The following is a 12384-nucleotide window of genomic DNA, read 5'->3' on the forward strand; positions in this document are numbered from 1 at the left end:
TGGGTTTGTTTTAGTTTTAGGTTTGTTTGTCGAAAATATATTTTATTAAATAACTGATTTGTTGGTATGTTCTCAACTAAAATTCATAAAAAGTTGTTTCTGATGAATTAATTAATTCATTTACACGCCTTTTTCAATTCTAAATTCAAAAGTTCTGTTATTTTTTATATGTTTATAGACACAGATTTATATGTGTGAGTACCTGTTGGATATGAGTCTTTTTCTGGTAGACAGGGTTTAACAAAAATATTTGATCTTTGCATTTGTATTTTATATTAACATAATTAAGATTATTCTTGAATTTCGCGTGTTGATACATTTAAAAAAAACAATGCATATAGCTTTTAAGGACAATATGCCTTGATCGATCTTTATAACATCGACAACAAACGTATACTCGAGGCCAAAATGTTTCAACTGACGTTGATCAGTTTTACACAATCTCATCAAGGTCTCTTCTGTCTTGCAGTTAAAATATGTCAAGAAAGCACAAACGTACTGTGGTTTTTATCATGAACAAAACATAAATAAATGCGGTAAATATTAACGTATTCCATCATATTGGTAAATATCCTGCTAGATGATAATGATGGGTAAGGAGTCATAAGCCTATGTATAAATGTTTGTTTTTAAATTAATAGGTACATACTAATTTTCCCTATTCTAAGCCTTCCTTTCTTCACATACAAATGAACACGTACATCAAATATCCCTGAAAAAAGATTGAGAAGAGAAGTTAGATAAACATCAATGATGAACTCCTTTTTTTTATGAACAATCTGATTGCTTTTTACTTCATTACATATATATGCAGAATAAGTTTTCATAATATTCAAATCGTATGGAAAAATCATTATGAACAAGAACCGTTTGAAATGTTACTTTTACCTTTTACAAGACCGATGATTATGTCTACTTATACATGTTACAGACGATTTTACATAAAAAAAAAAATAAAACTTATTCTGACGCGGAGTCAAATTGGTAAATAATGATAATTAATAAACTAATTAATAAATAGAATTGAGAATGGAAATGGGTAATGTGTCAAAGAGACAGCAACCCGACCAAGGAGCAGAAAAAAGCCGAAGGTCACCAATGGGTCTTCAACACAGCGAGAAAATCCCGCACCCGGAGGCGATCTTCAACTGGCCCCTAAACAAATATGTGTTCTAGTTCAGTGATAATGGACGTCATTAAGTTTATATTGTAAACAATATCCTTTGATACTCCGCGCACTGTATGGATTTGGAATATAAATTCTAACACGAGACTTGATAATGCAAATATATTTTCCAGATTCATAATGCTATTTTAATTTTCTAACACTGGGTCGTTTCCACAGCTAGTGGACTGTTAGTCTACGAGACTATATCAGCTCAGTAGTCGATATTGCCATTGTTTATAGCATACCTTTCTAAAATTTGCTTTGCTATTTTTATATTATATTAAGAAACAAAGATGAATACAGAGTTGACCATAGATGAATTTGGAATATCTTATTAGGTCTATTTCGGTCATACAGTTGTTCAAGGGATCATTTATTTAAATATCCGTAGCTTTCAATTTTTGGAATTTAAGCGTTCCTGACAAAAGAATTTACACAAAACCTCTAAGAATGCACCAAATCTATCAAGTTTCATTTTCAGTTTACAAAGGAACATATCCGTGGCCACTTGTGACGAATGTATTCCATAAGGGTCAATCAATTATGATGGCGTCTGAAAAACTGTGGAAGGGATGACTGAAACTTTACCACTAGGAATGATTAGTTCAATAGCTTTCCAGTAAGCAGTAACCCTCGACCAATGAAATGACGATAAGAAACGCAATTCCTGGAATATCGTTTCGACTGGGAACTATATATTCAATAAACATAATAGAAAAAACAAAGGATATGGGATACCCATACACTGCTACACAGGAATATAAAACTGTTCATACTTTAAAATTGAAGATAATTGCTTTTGTCGTGAAATTTAGTTGTCAGCCGAACCGAAATGATGATTAATGTCTAGATTGATTGGTTGTTAATTGCTTTACGTCGCATTTACTCAAATTGATATATCGAGGCAAGATAAATGTCTATATGTGGATCTAGAAACAGGGTAGACTTGATTGTCAATGTGGTATATCCTTGTGCTTCAGTGCATTGGGATAAAGGCAGTTAACATAGTCAGCAACATTTGAATTATAGCAAGAAAATGAATTTAAACATCCTGGTAAATGTACAATGCAATATTTTGACTTTTATGAACTTTTCAATACATGATATGGTTTTTTAAGACACTACAAAGTAAAAGTGGCACAGTCGTAGGAATAAAATGAGTTAATGTGGAAATTTTATTTTTTATATGTACAGACGTGCAACTTATATATACGTATATTGATTGTATTTTAAAACTAATCTTTTGTTTGGCCAGATAAATTACTGTGTCTTTAATTACGTTTTGGTATAGCAATGGATAGTTTGTATCTAATAAACATCCCTGTTTGCCATTTCGTGAAAGGTGACATAAATCAACGAAAAATGTTTTACTTACTGCATGCAAAGTATGGTTTTGCAACTATAAACTGTAAACCTGACTAGTAAAATGCAAAATAGTATTCACACATATGTAGGAAAAGATTAGCAAACCGTTCTTGTTCAGTTTCTCGGCACTATCCAAGTGTTTTTGTGTTTTTCACTGTTTTGAAATGCATGGTTTTAAAAGTTGTGACTCATACTACTTACCATCTTTTCCTACAAAACAAGGGTAAACCAAATGAATCTACAAATGCTTAATGCCAAAGACGATTGATACATTTCAAGTTGTCCCATTATCCAACTATAGGTTGGAAATAACACCTGCTTGATATTTTACAAATTACAAAATATATAAATACTTAAATTTCTACGTTCTACAGCTTTCATTATTATTTGTTCTCAACATACTTTATATCATTTGAAAGATGGGTTTGTTAATTTACAGGTGAAATAATGCAATATGCGTTATTTACTGCTTAACCACCAGCACATAATAGATATATACGTATTTGCACATCGCTGACTTTCAAATGTTTGGGTTGGAGCGTTCCCGTTGAAGGTTAGTCCAGAGAAGCGTTTGGAACAAACACAGTCTATACAGTTTTATTTTCATTCAACAACAATGTAGGATCTGATTTGGTACACAACGTTTACTCTGCGTTTCACCATTTTCAATGATTTTTTTTTTTCACTGTTTCGAAGTGAATTGTTGTCATCGAAATTTGAAAATCATACTACTTACCATCTTTTCCTATAAAACAAAGTGAAAATACATGAGTTAACAGAAACAAATTATTCACCCATTTTTATTCAATAACGCCATTAACAAATATGATATGATTATTCCTCAACTTTTCTTTTCGGCAGTCACAAACTGGCTTAATTTGAATACGATCCATGATACCTAACTGATCCTTTAAATAAACGTATCTTGCCGATTATCAATTTAATATAGTAGTAAAATCTTTAAATATTGTTTCAATCGCTACTAACTTTGATTTTTTTTTGAAAGATTACACATACACTACATACTGCTCAGAGTCTGAAAAGACCATATTTTGTGCTCGACCAGTAAAGTCGAGCACAGATTTTACTCGACTAGACTCGACATTATCTCGACAGTACTTAACTGTACTATCTGTACTCAACTTTACTTAATAAACCTGATTCAGTACTTTATAATCTTGGATAGTCTGAAATGGTCTCGACAAAGGCTCGACAAGTCTCGACCTGTCTCGACCAGTCATGACTCAATCTCGACAAGTCTCGACCTGCCTCGACTAGTCTTGACCTTCAATTTAGTCTTGACTGGTCTGAATCAGCCCATCTAATTTAAATTAAATATTGATCTTACAAAATTCCAGGTTATTTGGTAGTTTGGTTCATTGCTGTGAAATTAAAGAATTTAATTGATAGGTAAAAAAAGCAAGAATTTTCAGTTTTGAATAAATTCAGATAGTCATCTTTAATTTTTTCTATAACTTTTTCAAATCAACTTGGATTTTCATAAAACTCTACAGCTATCTCAATGATACATTGATCTTACAGAATGCCAGGTTGTTTGGTAGTTTGATTTATTGCTGTTAAATTTAAGGATTTAATTAATAGGTAAAAAGCTAGTATTTTCAGTCGGACTGAATTTAGATAGTCAACTTTAAATTTGTTTATTACTTTTTCAAATTAGCTTTGATTTTCATAAAACTATACAGCTATCCCAGTTATATATATTGATCTTAATGAATGCCAGGACGTTATGTAGTTTGGTGTATTGCTGTCAAATTTAAGGATTTAACTAATCTAGGTCACAAAACCTAGAATTTGCAGTTCGGACTACATTCAGATAGTCATCTTTTAATTTTTTTTTCAAATCAACTTGGATTTTCATCAAACTATACGGCTATCTCAATTATATATTGATCTTATAGAATGCCAGGTTGTTTGGTACTTTGGTTTATTGCTGTCAAATGTAAAGATTTGATTGATAGGTATTTAAATAAGCTAGAATTTTTAGTTCAGACTGAATTCAGATAGTCACTTTAAAGTATTTCATTACTTTTTCAAATTAACTTGGATTTTCATAAAACTATTCAGCTGTCTCAGTTGTATATTGATCTTACTGAATCCTAGGTTGTTATGCTGTTTGGCATATTGCTGATATTAATTAATCAAGGTTAAAAAAGCTAGAATTTTCAGTTCGGACTAAATTCATCTTCAAATTTTTTTAAACTATTCAAAGCAACTTGGATTTTCATCAAAATCTACACCTATCTCCATTATATATTTATCTTACAAAATACAAGGTTATTTGGTAATTTGGTTTATTGCTGTCAAATTTAAATATTGAAATTATAGGTATCAATCTGAATTTAGTCAAAACTGAAAATTTTAGCTTTTTTATACCTATTAACTCAGTCCTTTCCTTAAATTTGACAGCAATACACCAACATACAAAACAACCTGCCATTCTGTAAAATAAATATATAAAGTGATACCTGAAAAGTTTGATAAAAATCCAAGCTGATTTGAAAAAGTTATAAAAAAATTTAAAAATTAAAGGTGACTATCAGAATTCAGTGCAGACTAAAAATTTAAACTGGTGCTTTTTGTGTTTTAAAGTAAAATTTGCAATGGGCGATTCAATATAACTTACAAAGCGTTCATTATTAGTTTTTCTCACCATACCTTAGAAATCATTTGATAGAACTGTTTAATCACAGGTGTAATCAAATGTACGTTAAAGTTATTCAAAACCTATTGGAAAAACATGTACATAAACGAAATATCATTAAGATAATTTGACATCTAACTTGTTAAATATTGCAATAATTGTTATTTACTGCTTAACCACTACCAGCATGTATTGCATATATACGTATGTATACATCACTGGTTTCAAATGTTTGGGTTAAAGCGTTCATGTTGAAGGTTAATCAGAGAAGCGTTTCGAAAACAGACAATTTATACAGGGATATTTTCATTCAACAACGATGTAGGCACTGATTTGGTAGACCATGTTTGCTCTACGTTTCATGCTTATCATAGAAATGTTTTTTCACTGTGTCGAATTGAATTGTTTTCAATCGAAATTTGAAAAGCATACTACTTACCATCTTTTCCTACAAACCAAGTGAAAACATGTGAGTTTACAAACACCTATTTCAACAAGATACCTTGTCGTGTACTCTACATTTAACAAAACGTAAGAAATAGCAATGCATCAACAATGTAGTAACAGCCTTGGTAGACCGTCATGTTTGCTCTACGTTTCACGCCTATCAATGATTATATTGTTTTAAATCGAAATTTGAAAATCATACTACTTTCCATCTTTTCTTACACAATAAAGTGAAAACACACGAGTTTACAGAATATAAAGAATGATACTGCTGAATTGAAAACTAATCTGTTATAGAAAAAAAGTCCAAATAACAGTCCATAAATATATATATATTACGATACAATGTCAGCTCTGAAATCGATGATAAAATTCAACTCATGCATTTTGGAAGATATATAATACCTATATTTGGAATATAAAAAATGATACTGCTGAATTGAAAACTAATCTGTTATAGAAAAGTCCAAATAACAGTCCATAAATATTGAGAACGCAACTTCGGAATACAACATTTTATAGAATTTTATTCCATTTTGAAATGGTTTTCTCCGCGTTGTACCCGATAAACCGCAGGCAAAATTTAAGATCAAGCTGACCATCTACTCACTTAACGACATATGTATGAACAGGAGAATTATTACTATTAAGAAATCGTGAATAAAGTTTATCCATATTTAAGTTTTAAGTCACTGGATACGCAAGTCTTTCTTGTAGTGTGTGTTAAAGCATTTTTAAATTAGTTGTGTCTTTAAGTGGTATTTCGGGAGAGAAATAAAAAAAAAAACAAGTATCTATGCATATATATCATTGGATTATGTGCATTTTTCGCTTGATTAACATTGGATGTAAAATCGTCTAAGAAAAATAAAGTGGTACAACTAGAATAAATGTCCAGGTATGTTACATTCTATTCTATGTTATCTTACTAATAAGGTGTGCTAAATTATAAGTCATATCGGAAACAAAATGTAGTTCTATATTTCAAACCATTCTATTAGATGAAATGAAATTAAACAATACAACCGTGTTTCATGCATAACCTATCATTTTTCTTTCCCTTGCTCATTTCAACGAACACAAATGTCATTCATTTTTCAGATGAGTCAATACAAGAAAACTGAAAGTATTTTTCCCTGATATGAGAAAAGAAGCAAAACAGTCTTAAAAAAGACCGCTTGATTAAAAACAAATTTTGGATTCCGTTTTGTATGTCTTTAACTTAAGTACTTTTTAATTTCATTTAAACATTTCAAGATTAACGCCGTCATTTGCACTGTCGATATAAATGTTATATTTGCCACTGGACATATAACAACAGTGAATGAATTCGATTATGTTGAAAACTGAATAAAAACCTCGCCCAATATTTTACACAAGCCTTATTCAAATGTTATCCATACCCCCTCAAATTCTATTCATTAGTACGATATTCAAATTACAACAACACATAATCAAATAATATACCGAATACGCCATGTTGAACATTTAAGTTTCTAAGACCACAATTTATTTTATCAAACCACAATATTATTGTAGAAACTATCCGAGTAATTTTTCAAAATCAAAAAACAAAATTTTACATTTCAAGGAAATGAAATCTTTAACGGTAAAATTAAAAGAAATCTTAAAGTGAAATATATCTTTCTCTAATTTTCATCATTAAATATAGTGGGGGATATTATGCAAATAATTGTGCAAATCGTGATACAAGCATGAAATTTGATATAAAGGTTGACTAAATTTTAGGTTAAAAAAGACAGCTGGCCATAAAAAAAAATCATTTTTTCAAGATTGCCACCGCTCATTTTGCAAATGGAGTCATTTCAAATTGGCTACATTTCGTTAATCCTTTGAAAGCTGTGTTATAGGTATAATCCAATGTAAGTTATGATAAAAAGTAACTTACAGTTCCTAAAATACGATGATACAATACGTTAATTAAGATAAAAAGTAACTTCCGGTTCCAAAATGGCGGCAAATATGGCAAAAATGTCATTTTTTATCATTTCCATCAACTTAACAAGAGATATCACTTATTTTTGTCAGTTCAAATGTCTAATTTGGTTAGATCTAATATTTATCTAACTGACAGTTGCATATACATAAGCCCGTATAAAGAAGGCCAGAACGGTAGCATTTACAGTTACCAACACAGATGGATTTTTTGCATCCGCATTTCAAAAGTTCCTGACACGAGGATGTGACAGCAGGCAATAAAGTCCATTTTGGTTTACAACTGTCATTGCTTTTTCTTTCATCCAACTACAGTGTTCAGGACTTGTTACCTGTTGAATGCATATATCCGTTTGAGCCCAAACATGTCCGCCTTGATATGCTGCTCTTTTGGTGAGTTTTAGAAAGGTAACTCTGGTAGGCTGAATGGCATCATAAGGCCGCTACTTCCTGGCAAACAATTCAAATAGTGCCTCGATTGTCAAATGTTGTTGTTCTGTCATACAGAATGCAAACAAATGCTTCTTCGATGTCCATGTCTGTGTCTTCAATAGAGTTTGGTGTCATACTCAAGCTGGAAACCGGCCGTTAAATCTGAAATAACTTCTCATATCTGCCAATCGGACTTCTTCCCTTTCCCACGAAATGCCGACACAATGTCACATCCACTGAATGCATGGAAGAAAGGAAAAGCAGCTACACGAGGACCTACCGAATTTGATATGTCAATGTACAGGAAACCATCAAAAGTATTCATTCCTTCCAAATATAAATATCTGCTTCGTCATGATTACAAGGGAATAGCTTGGAAGTATCCGTATTGAAATTGCTTAGAACATTTTCACCTTGAGTAACATAAACGTTTTTATTAGTCTCTAAAGAAGCAATTATGTCTGCGAGAAACTTGAAAAATTCCGTTTTGTTCCCATCTTTACGGCGAAAACTACTCCAAACCCTTGGTGTTTTCTACCAGAACCAACAACTTTCCGTCTAGCACCAGCATCTCGCTTTCTTCTCGTCACGGCCTTTAAACTATTCTTCAAGTAAACGTCAAATATAATGTCTACTCTTGAATTCTTATCGGTGCAAGATTTTATGTATGGTAGTATGACATCATTTGCATAATCATCAAATGTTTTTTAAATCGCAGAATGAATGAAGTATATCCATTAGCTGCGACTTAATACTCCTGCTTAAATTGCCATCCTGAGACAAAGACGGTGGAGCAGTTTGGATTTCATGGGTAAACAAATCTTCCAAGTCACACTGTCTACTTTGACATGAAATGAAAAGTCTAGAAAAGAGATCGCAGGTTCTTTAGCTTTGTTTTTGACAAAAAACATTTCCGGTTTCGTTTTTCGGCTAAATAATAGGAACTTGTTCTGTTTAATCGGGTAAAAAAAAACCGATTCTTCTTCGTTTTGCAATTGTTTCAAAAGATCTTCGTATTGTTTAAACCAAATATCTTAGAGGTTACATATCTTACCTGCTTCCGAATCAACAATGTCCTTAGAGTCAATTTTGTACAAATCAGATGACTCCTCTAGAAATTGATTTCCAAACACATTCATCACTTTAGAAAGCCTTTGAACCTTTTCGAAGAAATCCTTTTGTGTTTTCGGAAAGTTTTTTTGGTGTCTTTCATCTGTTGTGACTCAAACCACTTGATCTTTCAAATTCATCTACCAGTCTACTGACTTTTGGTTCAGCTACCATTCATCGTCTCAAAGCTGTGGGATCTTCGGTTAAACCCATGGCACCACCATGGCACTTCACAATTGCATTATTCTCTTCATGTGCCTAATCAATTTCGATATTAGAAAACAACTTGCTGGTCTTACGTACAGTGAAATTACCATTTGCAAATTACATTGGCGTCTGAGGGTGATGTTCGTGAAGGGAAGCCATATCTCGGAGATGGATTGGTAACCATCGAGCATAATTTACACGATCAAGACCAAACATTCGGTAGTATGCTTGATATGGACTTTTTGTACAGTACGAAATCTGACTCACGAAATGAGCGTACTACCGACAGATCATGAGTTCTAAATTCAAAATTGAACGCCAGAAATTAAACTGTGGTCGAGATGACTCTCTTTCCTTACATCAGTCTATCAAATTATCAAACGTCACAGAGTCATCAGCTATATTTGCTGCGTTTATGCTTTCATAAGCCGACATTAACAATTCAAACAAAACACATGCAGTTATCTGATGCGCGTGTTTAGACCTAGGTATATTTGAACATAGAAGAAAAAAATCTGCCGTTCCAGGTGTTGCAATATCGGCTTCAGTGAGGGCACTTGTCCATCCGCTATCACGCAAAATAAAACAAGCCATTTCAATGTGTAAACATGACCAAACATGACGATAAACTTATCTTCTCCGTAGAAGTCTGGCCATTTCCCACTGAATTTGCTTTGCCAAAACAAAAAGTGGCTGATCTGCAGTTATAACTGGCGTTTGTTCGGGATTAAGAAAGTTAACCATCTCTTTCACCTTATTTATCGAATGATTGATCATTGCAACTGAATGGGCTTGTTTTGCAAACAGTGGCATCAAAGAAGTTTAACTTACTTGAAAAGAAGGGCCTCGATTTTCAGAGGAATGAAATGACGACCAAGATACATGTATGTTTTCGAAATCCAAACACTCGTCTTTTAGATGAACTACGTATAGCCATTCATATTCACACTGGAGGCTTTCTTCCAAGATAATCCTGATCTGGTAATTTTAGTATGGTATAAGGGGTATTTGGAGGTGTAGATTTAGTCTTTAAGTAGGCAGGTTTGATATTGGCGTTTGTATCTGGAAGAGAAGTTTCTTGCCTTGAACTTGGTCTATTTCTCAGTATTAAGTCCCCACGTTCAACCCCACCATTGTCATCCGACGGGTGCTGAGAAAAAGAAATTACCGTCCCATGAAAGGATGATTTTGCAGTTGTTGAACTATGGTTGTGATCAATATTGTCAACAGCAGCTGTAGTGAAAAGCCCTTTTTTAAAACAGGTGGACATACTAAACCTTCGGACAAAAAGCGTTCAACCACAGCCTCTCCTAGATGAGTTGATATTTCTAATACCCGGTGATATGAAATACATAAACCATACTGAAATAAGGTATCGATCAATTGACGCTTCCTGATCCTTGCAAAAATTAAAAGACAGATATAGACAATGATAGATACAAAAAGGAGTTTCACGATCTACTGCATGCCGCTGTTGTTCCTATATTTTCGGTGTTTTTGCATGATAGGTGTACATTACCAGCTGAGCAATGGCTAGATTAGACTTGCATACACTGTTTTCTATTTGGGATTGAATATAGGCCATGTTCAATCATACACACTAGTTCAAGTGATGGGGGATGCTTGATTGAATTTCGTCGGCAGAAAATGAACCAGAAAATTTTGTCTTGTATTCCCTTATTTGTGCCCCAATAATAACTGTGGTTTTTCCAATATGTATGGTGTCGTCTTAATTAAATGCCAATGTTATTGCTGGACAAACATCTTTTTCAAAAGCCAACAACACCTCTATACCTTAAGTGTATGATTGAAGATCTGGTATCTTTACAAGAAGCATTTCTTTGAGTCGTGTCCTGTGTATTGGATGTGAACCCTCACTCAACTGCTGAACTCTTCTTTCATACACATTTGCAAGATCTGCAAGCCTAAATGTATTGGCCCCATCACTATTTCTTTGAGTCTCTAATATGTATTCATTTCGTGAAACTTAGGAATGTTTGTAGCCAACATTGTTAACCATCGGCATTTGATTTTAACGCTTCAACTGTGTCTTCCTGACAAATCAAAATTAAACCTTTTCTAAATGTCACTATAGAAATATTTGGAAAAATACTGTTAACAAGCAGAGGGGTTACCCTTTTACCACCTGAAACTGCACTTTAATGTATGGGATTCGACTGGGTTCGTTGATGTTGTATTTTCACCCAGCCCGATCGTTCATCCACTGCCATTTAACTCGTGCGATCTGTACACTATCCGGAGGATTAATGCCCATTCCTTCTTGGCTCGACTATCCCGCGTTGGCACATCCTGTCGGTTCAGGTATGACTTTATGGCTTCAACTAAGGGGCAAATTATAAAGTATTTGGGAAACTTTAGAATAAAAGCTAACAATGGACCCCATGCCGTGTAAAACCATCAGTAAACCCTGCATAGTAGTGTGCGCAAATCGGTTTTTATATATTTAAAAATACAAAAACACTAATAGCCAATAGTTTGACAGTTTTTGTGTGAATTTTGTAACATTTTCGCGCATGCGCAAACCCTGAATTTGTCAGCTATTCACTTCTAGTATATAAGGAAGGTAGCAACCAAACTTGATAATGTTTTAATAAAAGGATGTTAAAGAAAAACAGTTTTCAAGAAAAATAAGTATTTTCGACCTGGAAACAGCAGCCATCTTAGAAAAAATGTTTTTTTTTTTTTGGCCAGCAGTTTTTTCTTAAAAAGTATATAATAATGAAGCTTTAGTAACTTTTCAAGAAAGTGCCCATGGAAATATTCAAAGGACAAACCGTCTGGATGAATGAAGATGAACAATAGAAAATAGCTCTCCATTCCTGAAAAATAATGGAGAGTTTGAACAAATGATTTCCGTCACAGGTGTATTTTAATTGATCTTATAGTTGTTACAATCTTTTCCTAAATTGCATATTTTATAAACTTAAATAATTTTATTTCTTACCTGGACTTCCATCACTTCCGGCTGATCCTGTAATTTAAATAACATTGGATTTTCAGAATTTTAATGTAACTA

General features: G+C 33.0%; 1 protein-coding gene across 1 annotated transcript in view; it reads right to left on the minus strand.

Annotated features, from left to right (window-relative positions):
• LOC127715941 (collagen alpha-2(I) chain-like) overlaps positions 1–12384 on the minus strand; it is a 100858-nt gene that overhangs the window by 60599 nt on the left and 27875 nt on the right. Inside the window, exons 15-18 of the mRNA XM_052222048.1 lie at positions 12313–12339; positions 5635–5643; positions 3270–3278; positions 2735–2743 (exon numbers count right to left, since the gene is read on the minus strand). Coding sequence (XP_052078008.1) covers positions 2735–2743; positions 3270–3278; positions 5635–5643; positions 12313–12339 — 54 coding nt within the window. The remainder of the gene's footprint in view (positions 1–2734; positions 2744–3269; positions 3279–5634; positions 5644–12312; positions 12340–12384) is intronic.

Source organism: Mytilus californianus, unplaced genomic scaffold (genome assembly GCF_021869535.1).
Source record: "Mytilus californianus isolate M0D057914Y unplaced genomic scaffold, xbMytCali1.0.p SCAF_9, whole genome shotgun sequence".
In the NCBI taxonomy this organism is placed as follows: domain Eukaryota; kingdom Metazoa; phylum Mollusca; class Bivalvia; order Mytilida; family Mytilidae; genus Mytilus; species Mytilus californianus.